Consider the following 10,145-nt stretch of genomic DNA (forward strand, 5'->3'; position numbering starts at 1 on the left):
CTGGAGCACAAGTGTGATGAGGAGTGGCTGGGGGAGCTGGGGCTGTTCAGCCTGGAGAAAAGGAGGCTGACGGGAGACCTTATCACTGTCTACAACTGCCTGAAAGGAGGTTGTAGCATGGAGGGGGTTGGTCTCTTCTTCTGAGTAGCAAGTGATGAGAGGAAATGGACTCAAGTTGCAACAGGGGAGGTTTAGATTGGGTATTAGGAAAAAATTCTTCACAGAGAAGGCTGTCAAGCAGCGGAACAGGCTGCCCAAGGAAGTGGTGGAGTCACCATCCCTGGAGGTGTTTAAAAGACATGTAGACGAGGTTCTTAGGGACATGTTTAGTGCTAGAGTTAAGCTATGGTTGGACTCGAAGATCTTCAGGGTTTCTTTCAAACGAAATTATTCTATGAATCACTTCTGGGCTCGGTTGCTCTCTCAGAAAGCTCCACTGTAACACGGCCCCCGAGACAGAAGCGCCGCTCTCCCCTCCCCAGCGCTGGGACCGGCCTCGCCCCGTCCCGGACCCCTGGGGGAGTCAAGGGCCCCGCCCGCAGCTGGCGGGGAGCGCCCGGCGCCACCGCCTCCCCATCGCGCCTGCGCGCCACGGCAACGGCGGGTGCGGCGCAGCATGTCGCTGCCCGAACCTCTGAGGAGGCGGCTGGACACCTTCAGCCGCACCGTCTTCACCGACAGCCACCGCCCCGGCCCGCAGTACCTGGCCGACCGCGCAGGTAACGCGCAGCGGCTCGCCGGGCGGCGCGCCAGCAACAAAAATGGCGGCGGGTGCGGCCGGAGTGAGGGGTGAGGGAAGCTTCCCAGGAATGAAGATGGCGTCAGGCGTCACCTGGCGGCCGTTGGCTGGGGCGTGGCGCTGACGGCCTAGCCCGCCCGCCCCGGGGAAGGGCCGTGAGGGCTGAGGGATCCCGCCGGCGGGGCGTCCACGGTGGTCCCTGTTCACCCCAGGCAGGGCCCTGTAATCTGCAGAGGTGGGTTTGGGTTCAAAGGGACCTTCAAAGTTCATCCAGTTCAACTCCTGCCATGAGCAGGGACATCGTCACCAGATCAGGTTGCTCAGAGCCCCGTCCAGCCTGGCCTGGGATGTCCCCAGGGATGGGGCATCTACCACCTCTCTGGGCAACCTGGGCCGGTGTTTCACCACCCTCTGTGTAAAAAATTTCTTCACGTCTAGCTTGAATCTCCCCTCCTTTAGTGTAAAACTATTACCCTTTGTCCTGTCACAACACACCTTTCTATTGAATGTTGTCTGGAGTGAAACTACAGCAGCTGCTCCATCACCCAGCACTCCCCACACCACCATGTTGCAGGCCTGGGACCAGCTTCCTTTAAATATTAAACGGGAAACAGTCTTGATTTAAAAGAACGTGCAGAGAACACATTACACACACTCTTTAAAGCTTAGTAAGCTTCTTTGCGTAAAATATAGCAGATAAAATCCACTGTTACTCACCCAACAGGCACTCTGCCTGTGCCCAAATAAAAAAGTAAAAATTCCTTACAAAGAACACAGAACAAATAAGGGAACTGAGCTATTGTTTTAAGGTCAGTAGTCCTGCACAGTTAGGGCACCAGATGCTTAAAGCATGACAAGGTATACTGAGCTAGGTAACAGAAACTCAAGCTTGCAGTATGCCAGCTTTCTCCTTATATTTCCAAGTCTGTCATAATGATCGATAACTGTGCCTTCATTGCCAGTGAAACTTGCAGGCCAGCATGCCCCCTTTTCATAGCTTTAGAGTGAAAGTAAGCATGAGAATAAACAGTCTGTCTATATAGAGAGGCTACATTAATTTCAACTGATAAATCCATTCAAAGCTGATAAAATAATCAAAAAGTCATTTCAAGATAGGAGTACTCATTTTCTTTGTGTAGTTATACTGCTAACACTTACTAGTTACCAATTCTTCATTTCATTTATCAAACAATACTGAAATATTTTTCTTAACTCCAGGAGTGGCTTTATTTCTAGTCATTTATTTTCTATTTCCAATTATGAAAACTCATGTGAATATCCAACTCACCAAAACCAGTTGCAAGTGTACCATTGACTGCTTGGAGGTCGGGATTACACAAATATTAAGTTTACACGTATATACCTTAGTGAGTTGCTCTAGCATCAAAGAATTGGCCATTGCAATATTGTCTGGCTTTTTCATGAATTTTAGCAATCCCAGAAAATAAGCATTAGTTCAATTTAGGAGCAGAAAAATGAATTAGAATTAGCTTCCATTGCTAAACGTTAATCCAAAAGAGTTTTAAAACTTGAGCAGAGGTTACAAATACCAATGCTATGTCAATGAAGCCTCTAACATACCTAAAACATTGTAATCACAATTGAAATTAGAGCTCTCGGCTTCTCTGTTTTAAAATAACATGGCCATGAACCATTAAATTTTCATCCAATACATATAGGGCAGAAACATAGTTACTAGTAATCAGATGGTCATATTTCTTTGAAAGATAAACCAGTATTTTAGAGTTGTATCTCAGTAGCCTTTGAAGTCCTCCTGGTATTTAAGAGGTTCATTCAGTAGGACAGCTAGGACAAGTTATGGTAGATGGTGAAATTGTGTTTGAGATACCTATAGACTTTCATTCCTTTGCAGATGTAAGAAAGTATTGATACTTTAAAACGGGGTTATTAAACAAATATATATATAGGTTATCTTGCACCTTCTATTTCAGTATAACAAATCCCTGCCCCTCACAGCCTACCCTTAAGGTCTGTCCCAGTTCTGTTGCCAAATCCTCCTCCTTTCCCATCTCATCTGATAGCCACCATGAATACTTCTGCAACTGGCATAAAGGCTTCTGGAAAAGCCTGTACCAGGCATATGTCTGGACTGGAAAATGGGCTGCCAGACTGAGATGAAACAACGACAGCTGTGAGAGTGGTTGAGGATATGGAAGGAGAAGGCAGTGGCAGAAGAGAGATGGTTCTGAGGTTGGAAGTCAGACAATGTGGCTGTTTAGACTAATTTTCAATCAAATATCACCATTGTGACTGACAGGGGCACAGGACTTGAATACAAATCAGCAGGTCACAATGAATACTTTCTAAACCCACTCAGAAAGTACCAAGTGAAGATGTGCCTACAGACTTCATTTGGGGAAAACATGAAAAAGTAGACTGCTGGCAATTTAAGTAGAGTGGATGCTGTATTAGTTAACTAGAATATGGCAATAAAACTTCACCCATTAAAAATTAATTATTCCCTTAAAACAAGATAAAATTTAAAAGGGCATTCTAAGTCTAATCCTGAAGGTCTGTTATTAAATCCTAGATATTTACTGCCTGCACATTAGAGTTCAATATTTGCTTTTGTTTACATTGTATGAATGCATTTTGTTCTCTGCAGGCTTTAAAGGTTAAGTTCATTTGACCTATTTGAAATCATTAGCTCTTAAGAACTAGATGAATTACAGGCTTCTTACAACATCGTTTCTGTTCAAATGTCTATTTAAATAAAGATTGAAAATGAAGAGTGGGCAATGCAAACCTGCTCTCTAGCAGTAAGTCTTTACTCAGGAGGATCATCTACAAAATAATGATAATTCAGTATGTGCTCATTTAAACTTTGGCCATTCTCTTAGGAACAGCAATGAAATAACCACTAAATCTGCAAGGTCAGTATATGGCACTACTTGAGCTAAGCCTATCAGTCCGAGGTTGTGGAGTAAACCATAAGCCACCAGGTAATCAGCAGATTCTGAACTTAAATATATTACTATGTTATAAAATTTCTGGGTCCTGTGAACTAAAAGTTGCATTAGATTCTAGGAAATGGTGTAACTCAAGATAGGGTAAGAAGTTTTTCTCTGGATATACAGAAATATTTGTCCTAACATTTGACTGGGAAGAGTGTTAATGCCCTGCTTGAGTCAAGATGGGGCAGGATCTTTCTGTTGTATTTATGGAAGGGAGGTGGAATGATAGACTTCTTTCTGTCTACAGGTATTGAAATAATCTCCAGTTTACCGCTGCAGATGTCCCTCTATTTCAATGTTTATTTTTTCCCATTTTGGTGGCTCAGCACAGTTGTAATGCTCCATCTGAAGGTGAGTCCTGAAGGAAAATGAAGGTTTGCAAAGGTAAGATGTTTCTAGTACTGAGATAAAGCTCACTGGAATTAGAGGTTATTAGGTTTATTTGGGAATTCTTTGAAACTGAAGGTTTGAGAGTATTTGAAAGCCAATACAACACTGTCAACTTACGGTAGCATACAGCACCTTAATTTAATAATGAACAGCATGTTATGAAACAGCATAGCAGAAACATTTACCATCTTCTGCCTTCTAGTATCCAGTCTTGTCAGACTACTACAAATTCATCCTGGTCACAATCATGATCCTCGTCTCTCTGATAGAGGTCATTCGACTCTACCTGGGGTACTTGGGCAACCTGCAGGAGAAGGTATGTTACCACATGTGCATGTTAATGTGTGTGGGAGAGCTTACTGGAATTAAACATAAATAAAATGGTCAACCAGTTCATCCAAGAGATTTAAGTTGAAGAGATGGTTATTTCCCTTAAGTAACAGTCTGCATTTTCTATTCATTTGGCATCAGATTCCATTTAATTTTGTACATACCAACAATTTTTCCCTCAGAAGAGAGCCCTCTTGCTCCCTATAACTTTGTCAGAAAAAATAAGTATGGCTAAAAACACAGTATGTAGGAATATTTAGCCACCTCACTTTACCATTTCACATTATGTGCTGGCTTTTGGAAAAACTGAAAAAAAAATTTCTTCACAGGATTTTGGATTTTCTCATCTCCAACTGCCAGTTTTTAATAGGTGATGTCTCCTTATTATAGGTCCCTGAGCTGGCTGGGTTTTGGCTACTGAGTCTCTTCCTGCAGTTGCCTGTCATTCTTTTCTTGCTATTTAACGAAGGCCTGAAAATTCAGCTGCTGGAGCGAGCAGTCCACATCATCTTTGCCCTCTTCCTCAGCTTCCAAGTCATTGCAGCCTTTGTCACCCTGAAAAGAATGGTGAACAAACTGGCAGCTCACTTCCATCTTAATGAATTTGACTGGCTGGAGGAACATCCAGCCCGGGTAAAGAAGAGAGAGGAGTTTCCATGGCTGGTGGGGGCCCCAGTGCTGGCTGAGGAATCACACACTGAGGGCCTGAGAAGCTAACAGAGTCAGGCCTCATGCTGCTACAGCTCTGGTTTTGTTTTGTTGGGCAATTCTTTACCTTCCTACATCAAAGATACTAAAACAACAGATCTTTCTTAAGAGCCAACATTAAACCTCAGAGATTGGAGCTCCACTCTGCTAGGAAAAAAAAGAAATCAAAGCCAGTTAAGTAAGTGGCTTGAGTGGACTGTTACTGCATAGAATACCAACAGAACAGATTTGGTGGTTTTTTGCATTTTACAAAGTCATGTGGCATTTAAAAAAAAAAAAGCCTTTTTTTCTTCACTGTTTGCACAGAGTTGTTATGTTTACAATAAATCTTTCATACATATTTTTATTTGTGTTGATACTGATACCAGTTTGCTCTGTGTTCTTCCAGATATATTGCACATATTTAATGTCTGGTACCTCAGTTAAGAGAAAAAAAAAACCAAACACAACCCCAAACCAAAGAACCCCAAGAAATCTTGAGGGCCAGAAAGAACAATGATAAGACAGTGAACAAAGACTACAGTTTCAGAGATGGTCTTGAAGATAATTCCAGCACTAGGAATTCCTTACTAATAAACCAGGAATAGAATTTAAAAAAATATTTCTTCCTCAAGACACATACACTCATCTTCTTTGGCTTAGGTAGAGTTTTAACTATCAAGCCATTCAAACAGGGTGGTGCCATTTTCTGAGAGGACTCAATAAGTCAGCAGTAGCAAAATTATAGCCATTAAAAAAATTGGTTTATGTTACTGAAAGGCAGAGCCTGTTTCTCACAAGCCAAGACACATACCAAGGCTCTTTCATTCCTATTATTTGTATTAATGCGTAAGAATATCTGCTCCGGTTTTGGTAATGGCTAAATGTTCACTTTTTCTGTCAAGGAGGGATGGGCAATCAAAAGTTTAAATGAATTGTCCATCTAACCTTTTGAGTCTTCACCCGGGCAAGAGTCATCAGTTTTCGGAGCTGGCACAAACACACTATCTGCTCAAAGGAACGCGAAGAAGATGGGTCTACCACAAAAAACGCACAAGATACTAAAGCTACTGCATATTTAAAGCTTATAGAACCTCTAGCAAAAAAGACGACGTTACCTTTGTTTTATACAAAAACACTTCATTTTCTTTTAATCGATGAGTGAAAGGTACAATTAATTCTAAATTTCCTCCTCTTTGTTACTATAAAAGATACTAGCAGAGCACACACCCCTTTATTTTTAAACAAACTACTGCCTTGAATTGGCTACTGTGCAGAAAAAAGACTTATGTAAAAGAGTCTTCAGGAGCATCTTTAGCACGTAATCTGAAACATTTAGGGCCCCATATTCGGAAACTGCAAGAGAGACAGTGAGGTTTAAGCAGAAGTTGCATAATTTCAGAATCACTTTTACAACATTAGAAACTCCTTGTAAAAACATCCTTAACTGATGCAGTGGGAACATTGCAGATACTTTTATGTCAACCACAATTACACTACTGGAGAATGCCAAGGTCAGGGCTGATGAGCCACAGAATCTTGGTAAGATCCATTACAATAAGAGATAACAGCATACTGGGTCCTGACAGGCCAAACAGACATCAAATACCTTGGAGATTATTTTCTCCAGTGATCATTAACTGTATCTCAGATGTCTTAGTGCCTTGGTTGCCATAATGAGCTGCTTCTTCCTGCCCAAATATGATGAGACTAATACCAAAGGCTGCACCTCCCAGCCATGAATGTAGGGTAGACCTCCAAGGAGCTCACATCCACCACTATAAAAAAAAAAAAAATCTGAGTGCTAGTGAAACACAGGCTAACGATGCAGCATGGAAGCTGAACACCGCTACTTGTCAATGCCTTCCAATAGTTTGTCTGTAAGAACACTCAAGTTCAGGGAAGGCAGTATCTTTTCCATAGACACATGGGCACTCAGTCTGCCCTTGACAGGAAGAGCATGGGGACAGCTTGGGAGAGGCACAAGGGCAGTTGCTGTCTCTTCTGCTCTGCGTGTAGCCTGCCTGTTCCCCTTATTAAAATCCCACTATGGCAGATTAGTAGGGAAGTGCACTGAAATAGTACAGTAAGCCAATCTCTGAGGAGGTAGAGTGTTTACCCGTTACAATGCAGTCTCTTACCTTAACTAGAAAATGGTGTATTTGTTAGTTTTCTTTCCTGCACCACCTTAAAAAAGTTTAAAACTTAAATTCTTTTGTGAGGTTGAGCATAGTGGGTGGAAAGGTTTTTAAAGCCAATTACATCAAATACAACATAAAGCTGAAAAAAAGTCAACTATACACCAATGCTGGGACAAGGAACTGGCCTCTGGGCTAAGGCCATGAGATACAATCCAAAATCCTTGCTTTTAGTGATAAAGAAATCATGCACTTGGAAGATCAAATTGCCGTGCAAGACAATTATCTGGAGCCAAAGATACAGGGACACATAACTCTCTGCTGGGCAGAGAGACAGAACACCAGTGAGGCGATACAGGAAATAGAATTTGGAGAAGCACTGTTAGAAAGAGGGTTGCCAGGAAATGCTTAAGTAGAAACCATTCCGTAACGTAAAGCTTCAGCGACATATCTGATAAACACAAGATCTCTTAATTCTCTCTGCTCAGGCTTCCTGACAGACCTACTAGCGTATTTTTTATTTCATCATTACCAATTTAAACATTTAATTATGAAGAAAGCCTGCAATCACCTAGAACTCACGTTCAGTGCCTACAGCTGCAGTTTTTTCATGAGTTTCCTACCCCTCATGTACACAGAGACAAGAGAAGAAAATTTCGGTAGTGTTCAGGATTTCACAAGAACTTGTGAGATGTCAAACAAGCAGAAAATATTCTAGTCACTTGTAACAGTCAAATTTCAGATAAATAGCAAACCTAAGAACAGAAATTTTCCATAAGTATATTGGCGGGGCGGAGAATCAAGTAAAATATGTGAGAAGGTAGAAAAACACTACAGAAGGTACTTGTGCAATAAGTATAAATCAGAAAATATAAATAGAGGAACTTTTAGCATGAAGAGCAAAGCAGCAATAATGGCATTAACATTTCAAAGGAAAACTTAGGAAAGCTTGGTTTGTTTTTAATCAAGAAGTTCAGAACAGACTGGAAGCAATGAAAAGTATGTGAGAACTTCAAAGTGGCACAGCAGGAAAGCCAACAGTCGTTCAAAAATCCTCCAGTTCCTCTGGTAGCTGTGAGCAGGTATGCTGTCCCATAACAGGAAGGATATCCACATCTTGCAGTGCAAAGCATTCATGAGTAGGAAATAAGAATTTGAGGTTCAGCAAAGCAGGTATTTGGGGAGGGAGGGGGTTTGGTGTTTTCCCTCCCTCTCTCTACACAATTGGTTGAAACAGATGTGAGAGGAGGGAACTCACGAACACTGAAAACTAGTGGAAGTTCGTTGGGTAACATCTAGATGGTTTTGGACACAAACTGTACAATAACAGCTTTTTGCCACTCTAGGGTTTGTGCAGAGAAAACCACAAAACGTGGTGGGGTGTTTTATGGTCTAGCTAGGTCCCAACAGCTCTCCCTTCACAAGCAAGATCTTTGAATGGCAAAAGTCTGTGTACAGAATTCAGTTATTTCATTTCACCAAGTTTACTGTTAGCAAAGGCCAACAGCCTTGTACCAACATATTTCCTTTAACCAAAGCAAAGAAATGAGGAATGTGTATATTATCTTAAAATGTTCTTTTTTAGGTTACTGATCAATTTGAAGTTGAGGAATATTTTGTATTCAAGGGCACAGTTGCTGAGTTGCTAGTATCTGAACTCTGCATGTATTCCTTCTCTAAAATAGACTTTGTAAAAGGATTTATATTTTTTTTAAATAGTAGCAGGACTTCTGAGAAGGGGAAATTAAATTTGGAAGAGGCTTCAATTAGATCTGATAAAGCAGACACAAGATAAGGCAGATTTGGAAAAAAAAAAAAAGACAACTGATAAAAAAGGGGGTACAGCATTAACCTTTCTATACCAACAATTCAATCTTTCAGATTAATGAGAGAATTGCACCCAGAGAAATGAGATCATACATTTCAATCTTGCCTCTGTCTCTCATGAACTAGACTACACTTAGTGTTAATCTTCAAATAGTTAATGAAGCAGGTAGAATTAGGGTCATTACACAGCCTGATGAGACATTCAGTAGTAATATTTGATAGCCGGGTAAGGCTGCAGAGATCGTTTATTTTGAAAAACACGTTTTGTTTCTCAAGAACAAAGATCAGATGTCAGCAGTTAAAGAGTCTTTGTTCAGTGCTTCGCAAAAAGCGAAGATAATAAAGAGGTCTTCTATAGGAGGCAAACAAAGTAGTATATAAGGCTCAGCTGGTAAGACCAAGAATAATTTAAACTATAGCAGAATAAATAGGTTCAAGAAGTGTAACACTGAGGGAAAATGAGTATGTTGATGATTGATACCACTGAAGGAGCCCCTGGGTACATGAAGCAGGGGATTTATTAAGAGGAAACCAATGTGCTAAGTTACTAGCTTGAAATCTCATATGGATTTAGAGGAAATGTTATTCTGTCTGCTGAGCAGCAGCCTACAGGACACAGTTCCACATTCATTAAATACAAGCAACTTTTGCAACTTGTTATGAAAAATACACTTTCTTCTTCAGACAGTCCAAGATTTGAAAATAATAAGAACATAGTCCCTGGGAAGCACATACTGGCTAAGAGACACAAGCACAACAGAGAACCAGCAGGGAGGAGTGGAACAAAACTGGGAGGTAGCTGCAAGCACAACTATACTAAGACCTGTGGCATTCCTAGTGAATTTGGGAAGTCTTAGTGACTTCTTTGAGAGCTGCCTTGAACATCCAGAGTTAGAGAAGGAGATCCTGCAGTCTATGAATGAAGGTGCTGTTGTTCTTTAAGGGATAGAAAAGACCCTTCTTTATTCACACGAGTAGACCCACATTGTCACAGAGTCAAAAATCCAAGCAAAAATGCCTAAACACTCTTCAGCTGCCACGTTCTCAATTTATTGAAAC

General features: G+C 41.2%; 1 protein-coding gene across 1 annotated transcript; it reads left to right on the forward strand.

Annotated features, from left to right (window-relative positions):
• The first annotated feature begins 556 nt into the window (after window positions 1–556).
• TMEM17 (transmembrane protein 17) lies at window positions 557–5,486 on the forward strand. The gene is made up of 4 exons (XM_065834775.2): window positions 557–719; window positions 3,962–4,065; window positions 4,307–4,420; window positions 4,825–5,486. Exons 1-4 carry the CDS (start codon window positions 617–619, stop codon window positions 5,149–5,151), a joined length of 648 nt encoding a protein of 215 aa, XP_065690847.1. The 5' UTR covers window positions 557–616; the 3' UTR covers window positions 5,152–5,486.
• Window positions 5,487–10,145: the final 4,659 nt, after the last annotated feature.

The sequence above is a fragment of the Patagioenas fasciata genome, chromosome 3, assembly GCF_037038585.1.
Source record: "Patagioenas fasciata isolate bPatFas1 chromosome 3, bPatFas1.hap1, whole genome shotgun sequence".
Lineage (NCBI taxonomy): Eukaryota > Metazoa > Chordata > Aves > Columbiformes > Columbidae > Patagioenas > Patagioenas fasciata.

What these genes read in the sequence shown, in the direction of transcription:
- TMEM17 (XM_065834775.2), top strand. Translation starts at nt 617, where the DNA reads ATGTCGCTGCCCGAACCTCTGAGGAGGCGGCTGGACACCTTCAGCCGC. An exon ending in GTACCTGGCCGACCGCGCAG is followed by an intron (nt 720 to 3,961) that starts GTAACGCGCAGC and finishes TTCTGTCTACAG; the next exon opens with GTATTGAAATAATCTCCAGT. An exon ending in TTGTAATGCTCCATCTGAAG is followed by an intron (nt 4,066 to 4,306) that starts GTGAGTCCTGAA and finishes TCTGCCTTCTAG; the next exon opens with TATCCAGTCTTGTCAGACTA.